The sequence below is a fragment of the Staurois parvus genome, unplaced genomic scaffold (genome assembly GCF_062004578.1).
Source record: "Staurois parvus isolate SC_StPar_1 unplaced genomic scaffold, SC_StPar_1.0 ptg000165l, whole genome shotgun sequence".
Lineage (NCBI taxonomy): Eukaryota > Metazoa > Chordata > Amphibia > Anura > Ranidae > Staurois > Staurois parvus.
The window spans coordinates 14,481,842-14,495,087 of NW_028317961.1; the positions used below are offsets into that span (position 1 = coordinate 14,481,842).

General features: G+C 43.8%; 1 protein-coding gene across 1 annotated transcript in view; it reads right to left on the reverse strand.

The window, feature by feature from the left end:
- Positions 1 to 12,071, reverse strand: part of TNFAIP3 (TNF alpha induced protein 3) — a 45,120-nt gene extending 33,049 nt beyond the window's left edge. Inside the window, exon 1 of the mRNA XM_089676237.1 lies at positions 11,890 to 12,071. Coding sequence (XP_089532363.1) covers positions 11,890 to 11,921 — 32 coding nt within the window. The 5' untranslated portion in view covers positions 11,922 to 12,071. The remainder of the gene's footprint in view (positions 1 to 11,889) is intronic.
- Between the last annotated feature and the right edge of the window lie 1,175 nt (positions 12,072 to 13,246).

Genomic DNA, 13,246 nt, shown 5'->3' on the forward strand with positions numbered 1-13,246 from the left:
CTCTCTCTCCCAGGCATCTCTCATCTTTCTCATAGTCAGGCATGTTTGTGTAGATTGTAATCGAATATAAACAAATCTTCTTTTCTTTGGTAACACACCAACAAATCAAAGTCAGAGCTGGAGATGCCAGCAATCACACAGCCGGTTAGTGTAGTCACTTGTGAGCACTGCAGAGCTATTCCCAATGCTTTTCAGGGTAAAGTCCTTGTTATGGGGATCTCTACGGTTCTATAACAGCATATTATACCCTCTAGTCTTAACCCCTTCCATTCCAATTTATATTCACTATTAAAAGAAAATAAATATATATATATTGACAGCATGCTGTACAATTTTGGAGTTTGAATTAATTAAAAAATATTTCACATTTGCCAAGAAACACATAAAACCTTTTACAAAAATTACAACCCTCCAATAAAACATCATTAATCTGTAGTCGGTAACAGGCTCAAGTCACAAAGGTTTAAAGTGGACCATTCCAGGCCAATCAGAAGGTCTGCTTTCTTTATGTAAGGCACCTGCCCTCCTAACAAAAGTGGCTTTAAAAAATCCATTTTAAACAAACAAATCCAAAGGGAAGAATAATGATTTACCTTGGCCTCTCATGCTTCTGGGAGACACAAGTGACATAAGCATGCTTTGGGATAGCTGGGTTCTTGAAATCCCACACTCATACAATAGGTTGTGGTTCCTGACCAATGACTCCCTCCTCCCTCCTCACTGGTCTACCGTTACACATGCTATCCCTCCTTCAGTCTATTATGAATGCTGCTGCTAGACTCATACACCTTACCAACCGATCAGCGACTGCTGCCCCTCTCTGCTAATCCCTCCACTGGCTTCCAATAACCCAACGTATAAAATTCAAAATACTAACCACAGCTTACAAAGCCATCCACAACACTGCCCCTAGCTACATCACCGACCTCATCCACAGATATCGGCCAAATTGCCCACTCCGCTCCTCCCATGATATCTTCCTCTCTAGCTCCCTCATCAACTCCTCCCACACTCACCTCCAGGACTTCTCCAGAGCCTCTCCCATCCTCTGGAACTCCCTACCACAGCATGTCCGGTCAGCCCCTACCCTGTCTGCCCTTAGGCGATCTTTGAAAGCTCACTTATTCGGGGAAGCCTGCTCCACCTCCACCAAGAACTGTACTTGAATCACCTCCGCCAGATCATCCCCCGCAGCTATCACCTTTTGTATCACCTCCCCCTTCCTTTAGATTGTAAGCTCCATGAGCAGGGCCCTCACATTCCTTCTGTACTGAAATGTATTGTAATTGTACTGTCTCCCTTATATTGTAAAGCGCTGCACAAACTGTTGGCGCTATAAAAATCCTGTATAATAATAATTATAATTTATGTGGGATTTTTAGCTCTCGGCTCTGAAAAAGGCATGGTGTTAACTTCTGCCTCCCAGAAGCACCAAAGGCTGCGGTGATTTTTTTTAGATGTTCAGTTTGTTCACAAATGGTGTTTAAAAGCCATTTATACTGGGGAGCAAGGGGGTTGCAAAAAAAAAAAAAAATGGACCTTATGTTTGGTAGGTTCACTTCAAAACTGCCCCCAAACCACCCAGCTGAACCTGGGCATGCAATCATTCAGAGCTCAAGAGAAAAAAGCAAAACCAGCGCTCAGGTCTAGAAGCATCCCAGGAACACAGTAACAGTCACTCGCTGAGGTACAGCCTTCTAAAGATTGGGGAATCTTGATAATACTGGAAGAAAGCAAAAAAAGGGAGCACTCTCCTCCTGCCTTACCATGATAAAAAAAGGATTTATTGAAAACTTCAATACTTTTGTCATTTAACTACTCAGAGCTGTACAAATGGCAAAAAATAAACAGCATATTGCACTTGGAGCATGTAACTGCCTCTACACATGACTAATGCCTGCCTATGAAGGAAACAGGATCTATGAATGAAGTATAGTTAGATGATTGACAGCTCTTCTCCCTCCATTCATAGATCACATTTCATTTGTAAAAGCAGGGCTGTTCAATTTATATCACCCGACACCCGGGACATGTAGTTCCGGGCATTGGGCAGGTAGATTGATTTACCTTTAGCCCTGCTGCAGTCAAGCAGCAGGGCTTACCTGTCAGGTGAAACCATTCGGGCAGCAGCACTGCCCCCCGATTGCTTTCACACAGCCCACAGTGCCAGCCACCACCCCTTGCCCACTATATGTCCCGGACTCTGCTTGCCAATCTGCGGGCCCGGGACTGGTCCAGTGGGTGCCGATGGGAATGCCGATATAGAGGAAGGAGGAGAGCGGACACGTCAGCTCCTCTCCCCTTCTTGTCCTGACCCGGAAGTGATGTGACGTCACTTCCAGATCCCCGCCAACAGATTCCCGGTCATCGAGGCCGGGAAAGAACGTAATGCAGTGCGATGTGCACTGCATTACATTCAGTGGCACACAGTGGAGACATGCAGGGTCTTCTAGACTCTGCATATCTCTAAAAAAAGAGAACCTGTCACCAAAAAATTATCACATAGGGGACTTTTTGTCCCCTTTGCGGTAAAACCCCCCCAAAAAGTTAAGTACAAAAAAATTATTTTTTTATTTTTAGAAAATTAAAAGTTACACCCAAGCATATAACGCCCCCCCAAATTTTTCAAGTCCCCCCACATATGTACGTATCTACAAACAAAAAGGCACGTGCTGCAATGCCTACACATGAAAACAACAATTATGATACACGTTACATATCGCCGCGCACGCCAGAACAAGAGCAATAATTCTAGCATGAGACCTCCTCTGTAAAGCTAAACTGATGACCTATAAAGGGGCTTTAAAAGCGTCACCTATAAAAAATATAGGGTACTAAAGTTTGTTGCCGTTTCACTAGCGCATGCAAATTTAAGGTTTGACATGTTGGATATCTATTTATTCGATGCAACCTCATCTTTTATATTTTACAAAAAAATTGGATAATTTATTGCTTTTTTGTGCCCTAAAATTAATTTGTGTATTTTTTACTGAAATATTGCATTTCCTAGACCTGTGTGACATAAAAAATTTGAACTACCGTTATTTTGTTCTCTAGGGTCTCTGATTTCAGAAAATATATAATGTTTTGAGTTTTGTGTGTAATCTTCAGGCCTTAAATGATTTTTAAAAACGTGTGCAAAAAACGCAAAAAGAGCTCTGGCAGCAAAAGGGATAAAGGATAAGCCGGACACTCCCCTTTCCTGACGAGCAGCCAATCGGTGCTCATTACACTGCAAGGTTTCCCCCTTCCCTGCTAGTCCCTGGGTGCGGTGATGGAGATATACAGCGTAATGTTAAAAATATTAAACGTTTAAGTTGCCATAAAGCCCATTTTGTTTTGAAAAGCCCCATACATTACTTAAAGCAGATTAAAATACAGTTTTGGTTCAAATTTATTTTTTTTTATCAGGACAAGTAGATTGTCATGAGGGACAAGTACACTGGGACACCGATTTAGCCCATGGACAAGTAGTTTTTTCAAAAATGTCCACACCCCTGCGTAAAAGCTTTAGTATGGCTTCCATGAACGGAGAGAAGCTGAGTGGGAGGGTGGCCATAGTCAGACTAACTTGATGACAGCCTACGACAACCCCTTTTTTGTATTAACCCCCAATTCACAAGAAGATTATGGTGGCATAGGTGGGGGGCACACCAGAGGAGGATTTCAACTAAAAGAAGAAGAATCAGTACAAGGCGCACATCCTACAGACTGTACGTTACAATATGTATGTCCCTTGTACTGATTTTTTTTTAACATTTAGGCTTTACCACGCCTTCATATGTCTTCTCAGCCTGCTCTGTATTGTATCCCTTTTCTAAACTGTAATGTCCCTGCCTTTTAGATGCAGGATTATTTCTTATGTCTGTGTCACATGAACTGACTTTTAGGGATGCAAACAAACAGGTGTTTAATCTGTGTCATGGGAATATTTATACATTTCTTGCACATGTGAAGAAGAATAAGAAAGGAAGGAGTCTCAATGCCAGATCATGTAAAGAAAAATACAGAACCATAGAGACCACCCTGATAAAGAACTTTATATTGTACAAAAAGGTCTGTGACTCTGCTGAAGAAAAAGTGGATATACCATCTGACTATATTGACTTCTGTTGAGCGGGAGAGAACACACATGGATTGAAATTTGTCTGGTTCAGAAAGGATTGCTGATCCATCTATGGCCAGCTTTAACCTAGTTGTCAAATTAGACTAGAAAGGAGATAGCTGCTTTTACAAATGGCACTCTCTCCACCTCTTAGCATTTGTTTGATTGTCTGAAACATCTTATCCCACAAGCCTGTTCCCACTGCATTCCTCATGAGACTCTTTATTGGGCAAGTACTTGGAGATGGAGAAAAGCGTCACCCATCAAAGCAGACGTCTCCTTGCTAGATGTGTTGTCGGACAGTTAAGGAGGGAGGAGGGATGCCCTGTCCTGACCTCACAGCATTTAGGAAGATCAGAGTACTACATTAATAAAAACTGAAGTGAGACTCCTTTTTTAAACTATTAGTAGTACTGTGAAGAAAATGAGGCTAAGGCCTGGTTCACACTAGTGCGATTTCAGTTGCATCACATGACAATGGAAATCACTTTGCTTTCAGTGGTGTCCATTCACATCAATGCGGCTCAGCATAGAGGGATTTTGGAAAAGTTTCCTGTACTACTTTGGTGTGATGTCAGTGCAGTTTTGGCCCCACAGAATACACAAACCTTATCAAACTTCCATCAAAGTTGAACCCAAGTAGCACTACATAACTGCACTGAAAGCTGGATCAAAATCATATCGCAGCAGTGTGAACCGAGCCTTGGGGGCACCAAGGCACTTGTATAGCCTGCAATAAAAATGTAACATTTAATTGAGGTCTGAACATTGGAAGCAACTCTACGGATGAGTTTTTTTACATGCTCTGTGGGGAATTTAATAAAACTGGTGCATTCAGAATCTGGTACAGCAGTGCACGGTAGCCAATCAGCTTCTAACTTCAGCTTGTTCAATTAAGTTTTAACAATAAAACCTGGAAACTGATTGGTTTCTATGCAGAGCTGCGCTCCAATTTTAGTAAATAACCCCTACTGTCTCTGTTCTAGCTCTAGCTCTGTTTACTTCAATACTTAGATTGGCACTTTTTGATGGAAAAATGTCCGTTGTTTGATCTCTTTCCTATTAATAATATCATTGCTAATGAATCTCAGTTTTACCATCCAGGTAGCAACCTTACCTCCAACCAGAAGGCAGTGCAAATGAATCCCAGTATGCCATGCAAACACAAAGCCAAAAATGTAATATATTGCAGCTTACCAGTTCTTAGATGTGATGGCTACAATAGCACTTTTTAGGCTATTTTTTTTGTTAATTTTCACCTGGTGATCCTACAAATAGGCCTGTTATTTTTCAACTTCCTTTACCAGACCAAGCTGTCCATCAAAAGCGGCAGTTAAGTTACATTCTCATGGGCAGTTAGCATATCCGGCACATTTCAGTGGAAAGAATCTGCATATTCCTGTGGCTGGAATTCACAGTGTGAAATGACAGGCTGATGGCAGCCGCAGCTATTGTGACTGTTTGCACAGCCCACAGAACCTGTCCAGCCAGGATTTTCTGTCCCTGACCACAGAAACTGTGTGAACAGTCAAGGATAGCTAAGGTCGCCATCAGTCTGCCATTGCACACACATCTCATTCCAGCCACAGAAATGCACAGATTCTTGCTGTTGGAATACATGGGGTCTGCTAATCACCTGTATGAATGTAGCTTTAGAGGGTTGAGACAAACTATTTAACACTGGCAGGGGTGCTTACAATGATCAGCTTTTATTCATTTAGTTAAAACATTTATCCCAAAAGTAAAAAAAAAAAACTGTTGCTGTAATTGTTTTAAAAAGTGTTAGCTGGAGTTCTGCTTTAATTTGTTAGTCAATTCCATTTAAATCTTCCAGTCTAAAACTCTCCTTTCCCCAGACTGACAATGCTGCTGTCCAAAGGTGTCTCCATTGCTTCTCCATTGCTCCTACAGGAAGTGTATTAATATCCAGATCACCAGGTACAAATAAAGGGAAACAAACCTAAAAGAAGAACACTATTAAAGTCTGGTTCACACTGATGCAATTTCAGATGTGACTTGGGTCACACTGAATTGCTTGACAATGGAAATAACATTGCGTCCAATGGTGTCTGTTCACATCAATGCAGAGCAGCTGCAATGCAATTTTGGAAAAGGTCCTGTGCTACTTTGGTGCGATTTACCATGTGCTTTGGCTCCATAGAATATGCAAACCCCATACAAAACTAGGGTGAAAAATCGATGATTTTCTTTAAAAAAAAAAATCAGATTTTTTAAATTTAAATCAGATTTTTTTTATTTTTATCAAATTTATTTTGATAAAATGCTTTTGGAGTAAAAATCTATCTAAAGATAGTTTTCTATTTAAGATACATTAATAATTTAGTTTATTCAGCATGAAATGGAGCTTAGTTATGTAGTATGAGGCAGTATATTCTGCAATATTTACATTTTTGGTAAACTCATTCAATGAATCCAAGCTCTGCAAGCTGAGATAACATGCACTGCATTGATGCAGTCACAGTAACCATGAGAAAAAACATGAAATAAAAGGCTGAGTAGTTCTCCAACTATGTGTGATTAACCTATTAACCTAAAATTGGTTCTGATATCGCTGTCTTACTAACCTGACAGCTTATTATTCTAAAAAGGAAACCTTTATTTGGATTGCAAATATTAAAGATTCTAACTACCAGCAAGAATGAGTCGGATTCCTTACATTTAAAGAGCACCTGTCATTTTAGATCCATCATGGCAGCGCCTGTTAGCGGGCATCCACTCACCTGCTGCCGCCACATCCCTTCACCTTGTTGTATCACTGCTGCATCACCAGCCGCCCCATTAAAGTGAATGGGACTGTCAGTGAGCCAACAGCGGGTCAGTGGAGGAGCCGTTGCGGGACACAGATGACAGTTGCTCTTAAAAAATTATGATATGATTTAAATGGAACCATTTCAGTAGTGAATGAAATCATGATTTAAATCAACTTGATTTAACTCAAATCCACCCTATCCAAAACACAGCCAAAGTCGCATCAAAGTCACTACATAATCGCACTGCGTCAAAATTGCATCGCAGTAGTGTGAACCTAGGCTTAAGAATTAGTAAGCTGCAATATATTACATTTGCGTTTTGAGGTTTTAATACCTTTTTAAAGTAGAAGTTCGGTCAAAAGCTAGCGAATCTTAAGCATAGGTTCACACTATGAATCGCATAAGAACCACACCATATTCCTCTATAATTAACCTGCGATTCAGTGCTGTGAGATTTGACCCAATTTGTTTTGAATGGGCTCAAATTACACTGCACCTGCATCAATGTTGTGTTTGCAGCAATTTTGGGAACGCACTGCATCCGGATCACGTGGTTGTTTTGTACCATGTAATCGGGTGCAGGCATATGCTCTGCATTTGCGGTGCCATTAAGATTGCACTGACACCCACTGCAGATCACAAGGGCAGTGCGACTTGAATGCAGTGTGGGAAACGGGAATGGATAGTGGGGTTCTTGCACTGCTTTCTAGTGTGAACCGAGGATAACCTTCTCCCACCCCTATTCTAAGCCATATGCTAACTCTCCTGTTAAAAAAAGATGTATATATTTACCCAATCTAAGGGTGCTCTGGTCCGGTCATGTGATCTCTCCAGCACGGGCATCAGTTGAAGAGGAGAGATTGACAACACCGGCTGCAGAGCCTGGTTGATGATTCCCCCCATAGGCTTACTATGGTGCATCTGATGTCTGCTGAAGCACCCGATCATGTCTCTGGACCAGAGTCCACTTAGAGTAATCCTTTAGAATAGGCTTTTAGAATGGGGGTGGGACTAGATTTAAAGAATATGTAAACCCAACATTTTTTTATATTCCTAATATGTGCCTGCTGTACCATGTACTTGTATAAAAATGTATCTCATTCTCTTTGTATTGCTTCCTTTGTGTGATATCCCTGGTGTTCCTGCCAGTCCCTCTGCTTTCCTATTAAAAACTGACCACACTGGGCATGGTCAGTTTTCTAGCTGTACTGAGAATTCAGCCTGCTCTCCTCCAATGATTAGACCTGTCCTGACCCCCCCCCCCCCACCCATCCCTACCCAATGGACAGCCATTCACTAGGAAGATCAGCGTGCAGCTGTTTCTCATCCCCCAGCTCTTATGCTGCGGAGAACTGGGGTAATGCGATCACTTATAAAAAAGGGGGAAAAGGTGTATAATGTTTTTTATGTCTATACACAAATGTTTTATTGTTAATTTCTATTTTGAACTGTATGGGTTCTGGGTTTACAATCACTTTAAAGCCTAGTTTGATTTTGTGTCAGAAAAACTTGAAAACAAAATGGATTTTGCTCTACACCTCAACCCAAATCAACATATTTATACCCAATAAACATAAGTAAACTGTACGTCTAGAAAAAGAAATGAGTGCCGACAGATATTAATGACTTACAAGTTCCATTTATTAGTTAAAAACCAAAACACACTGAACATGTATAAATTAACCAATTAAAAATCAAGAGTCATGTCTGCAAACTAATGGAGTATCTTCAAACCATATCTACACATATAATTACCATATGCTCAAATCAAAACAATTTAGGTTACCAATCAAAGCTCAGAGCATATGGTAATTTTATGTGTAGATATGGTTTGAAGATACTCCATTAGTTTGCAGACATGACTCTTGATTTTTAATTGGTTCATTTATACATGTTCAGTGTGTTTTGGTTTTTAACTAATAAATGGAACTTTTAAGTCATTAATATCTGTCGGCACTACATTTTTTCTAGACATACAATTTACTTACCGTATTTTTTCCTCCATAAGGCACACCTGACCATAAAACCCACCTAGATTTTAGAGGAAGAAAATAAGTAAAAAAAAATTCTGAACCAATGGACTGCAGACATAGTACAGAAGATGACCAGAGACTGCAGACTTAGTATAGGAGATGACCAGAGACTGCAGACATAGTACAGGAGATGTCCAGAGAGTGCGAACATAGTGCAGGAGATGACCAGAGACTGCGGACATAGTGCAGGAGATGACCAGAGACTGCAGACTTAGTATAGGAGATGACCAGAGACTGCAGACATAGTACAGGAGATGACCAGAGAGTGCGAACATAGTGCAGGAGATGACCAGAGACTGCGGACATAGTGCAGGAGATGACCAGAGACTGCAGACTTAGTATAGGAGATGACCAGAGACTGCAGACATAGTACAGGAGATGTCCAGAGAGTGCGGACATAGTGCAGGAGATGACCAGAGACTGCGGACATAGTGCAGGAGATGACCAGAGACTGCGGACATAGTGCAGGAGATGACCAGAGACTGCGGACATAGTGCAGGAGATGACCAGAGACTGCGGACATAGTGCAGGAGATGACCAGAGACTGCAGACATAGTACAGGAGATGTCCAGAGAGTGCGAACATAGTACAGGAGATGACCAGAGACTGCGGACATAGTGCAGGAGATGACCAGAGACTGCGGACATAGTGCAGGAGATGACCAGAGACTGCGGACATAGTGCAGGAGATGACCAGAGACTGCGGACATAGTGCAGGAGATGACCAGAGACTGCGGACATAGTGCAGGAGATGACCAGAGACTGCGGACATAGTGCAGGAGATGACCAGAGACTGCGGACATAGTGCAGGAGATGACCAGAGACTGCGGACATAGTGCAGGAGATGACCAGAGACTGCGGACATAGTGCAGGAGATGACCAGAGACTGCGGACATAGTGCAGGAGATGACCAGAGACTGCGGACATAGTGCAGGAGATGACCAGAGACTGCGGACATAGTGCAGGAGATGACCAGAGACTGCGGACATAGTACAGGAGATGTCCAGAGAGTGCGAACATAGTACAGGAGATGACCAGAGACTGCGGACATAGTACAGGAGATGACCAGAGACTGTGGGAGATGACCAGAGACTGCGGACATAGTACAGGAGATGACCAGAGACTGCGGACATAGTACAGGAGATGACCAGAGACAGCGGACATAGTACAGGAGATGACCAGAGACTGCGGACGCATGTACAGGAGATGACCAGAGACTGCGGACGCAGTACAGGAGATGACCAGAGACTGCGGACGCAGTACAGGAGATGACCAGAGACTGCGGACGCAGTACAGGAGATGGCCAGAGACTGCGGACGCAGTACAGGAGATGATCAGAGACTGCGGACGCAGTACAGGAGATGATCAGAGACTGCGAACGCAGTACAGGAGATGTCCAGAGAGTGCGAACATAGTACAGGAGATGACCAGAGACTGCGGACATAGTACAGGAGATGACCAGAGACTGTGGGAGATGACCAGAGACTGCGGACATAGTACAGGAGATGACCAGAGACTGCGGACATAGTACAGGAGATGACCAGAGACAGCGGACATAGTACAGGAGATGACCAGAGACTGCGGACGCAGTACAGGAGATGACCAGAGACTGCGGACGCAGTACAGGAGATGACCAGAGACTGCGGACGCAGTACAGGAGATGACCAGAGACTGCGGACGCAGTACAGGAGATGACCAGAGACTGCGGACGCAGTACAGGAGATGACCAGAGACTGCGGACGCAGTACAGGAGATGACCAGAGACTGCGGACGCAGTACAGGAGATGACCAGAGACTGCGGACGCAGTACAGGAGATGACCAGAGACTGCGGACGCAGTACAGGAGATGGCCAGAGACTGCGGACGCAGTACAGGAGATGATCAGAGACTGCGGACGCAGTACAGGAGATGATCAGAGACTGCGGACGCAGTACAGGAGATGATCAGAGACTGCGGACGCAGTACAGGAGATGATCAGAGACTGCGGACACAGTACAGGAGATGATCAGAGACTGCGGACACAGTACAGGAGATGACCAGAGACTGAATTTGTACCTAAAACTTTTTATTAGCACTGATCACTGTATTGGTGTCACTGGGGATGTCAGTGACACCAAGTCAGTTCCCCCCAGTGTCAGAATGCCCGTCACAGTCCCACTATAAGTTGCTGATTGCCACCATTAATAGTGAAAAAACAAATTCCAGTATATATACCGCCATTTGTAAATGCTCTAACTTGCATGTAAACCAATTAATTTACACATATTGGGATTTTTTGTAGCAAAGACATGCAGCAGAATACATTTTGGCCTAAATATAGTATTTTTTTTTTCAAAATTGTTGGTCTTTTTCTGTTTATAGAGCAAAAAATAAAAAACACAGAGGTGATTAAATATCACAGAAAGAAAGCTCAATTTGTGGGGAAAAAAAGGATGTAAATTTCATTTAGGTGCAGCATTGCATGACCGCGCAATTGTCAATTAAATTAACACAGTGCCATATCACAAACAATGGCCTGGTCAGGAAGGGGGGTAAATCCTCAGGAGGGCAAGTGGTTAATATTATCTTTGTCGCCCCCCGTTTATTATATGAATACAGATATGGGACCTGGTAGTATCTGCGCTTTTTATTATTTTTCCCTTGTTTGATTTTGACCTTCTACTTTACGCCTTGACTATCTGATGACATGATTGCTGCAGAATTGTGGAAATTCTCCTTGTTACATATAGAGGATGTGAGATGAGTCAATAATACACCACACATGGGTAAAGAATGTCAAACCTGCTACCTAGGAAAGCAAAGCCCAGCAGGGTGCAAGTGACAGAGCAGGCGGCTACTGAGCATGCGCACTGACTGCTCACCTCCTCTGGGGTCCAATGGACATAGAAGCACATAGTACCTAGGTGACATTGGAAGCAGTCCTGTAGCACAATGAACAGGCCGGTCAGTGAAAAGCAATGGCAGTGAGGCGCCAGTCTTACCTCGTCAGCTGGAAGAGGTGCTCTATCAGCATTAAATCCCGCGTTGTAGATGTGTGGTGTGACGAGCAGTGCCCGCATTACTTGTGACCGGCCCAGAGCTCCATAGAAGAGAGCAGACTGCGAATTCCGGGGCTCGCAGTGCTGTGCCGTGACAAGACAGCCGGTACAAGGTTTTGCGCTCCTCCCCCTCCCATCGGGGATTTCCCAGCCGGGGACTTTCCCAGGTTAAGCCAGCAGAGTTCATCGGTGCTCTGTGTCCAGCAGAGGGCGCGCTGCACCGACCAACGTCCAGGCGGATTTTTCCACATACTGCTTCCATCCTGAAGCCCATGATTCATGTCACCTACCTTGAGTTTTCCTGACTGGGAAAATGGGCCAATAAATATTAGTGTGCTTAAAGTGCAACCTCACTCTCTTAACCACTTGCCCTCCAGAGGATTTACCCCCTGTCCTGACCAGACCATTTTTTGCGTTATGGAGCTGCAGTACTTTAACTGACTGTCAGGGATCCCGGCCGCTCAGCAGTGCGCGCATGCTCAGATCGCCGATTCATCAAAGCCAGTGAGCACGGAGTTCTCGGCGATCGTGGTCGCACCAATGAGAGCACAGGGCGCCCTATTTAAACCTGCCCTGTGCATCTCCAAATTGCCGCAAGGTCTTGTTCCTGTTCCTGTGTTCCTGTTAGTACGTTTCCTTGTTGCCAAACTCTGCCTGTTCTGATTTATGCTGACCCTCTCCTGCTCTGACCCCGGATCGTCCCTGACCATTCCTCTGCCTGTAGTTACTGTTACTTTGGACCCTCTGTTACTGAACCCGGCGTGTGACCTGGCTACTCTTTGCCTTCTGCTTGGTACCGCACCTGTCCCCACTGTTACCGACCCGGCTAGTCTGACCTTGCTCACTCCTAGCAGTCATCCATCCATCCCGCTCGGATCGGGACCTGTCAGCCCCTTCACAGCAGGCTCCCGGGCACATACCATCAGCGGGACCCCTCTACCACCGCCGGGGGTGCCCAGGGGCACGACCTGGTTCCAGTCTTGCACCAAGTCCATCCCCACCATGAGGGGCTCTGGTGAAAAGGCAGACTGGGTCTTAGACTCCGGGTCCTGGGAAATCCCGTGCTGTGGACCACTAGAGATCCCGTTGGGCGGAGCCTGACACTGACAAGTGCATGGTCATGCAACACTGCACCCAAATGAACTTTATGTCCTTTTTTCCCCATAAATTGAGCTTTCTTTCGGTGGCATTTGATCGCCTGTACTTTTTTTATTTTTTGCGCTATAAAAAAAAAGGATCGACAATTTTGAGAAAACAATATTTTTGACTTTTTGCTATTAAACATCCAGTAAAAAAATTA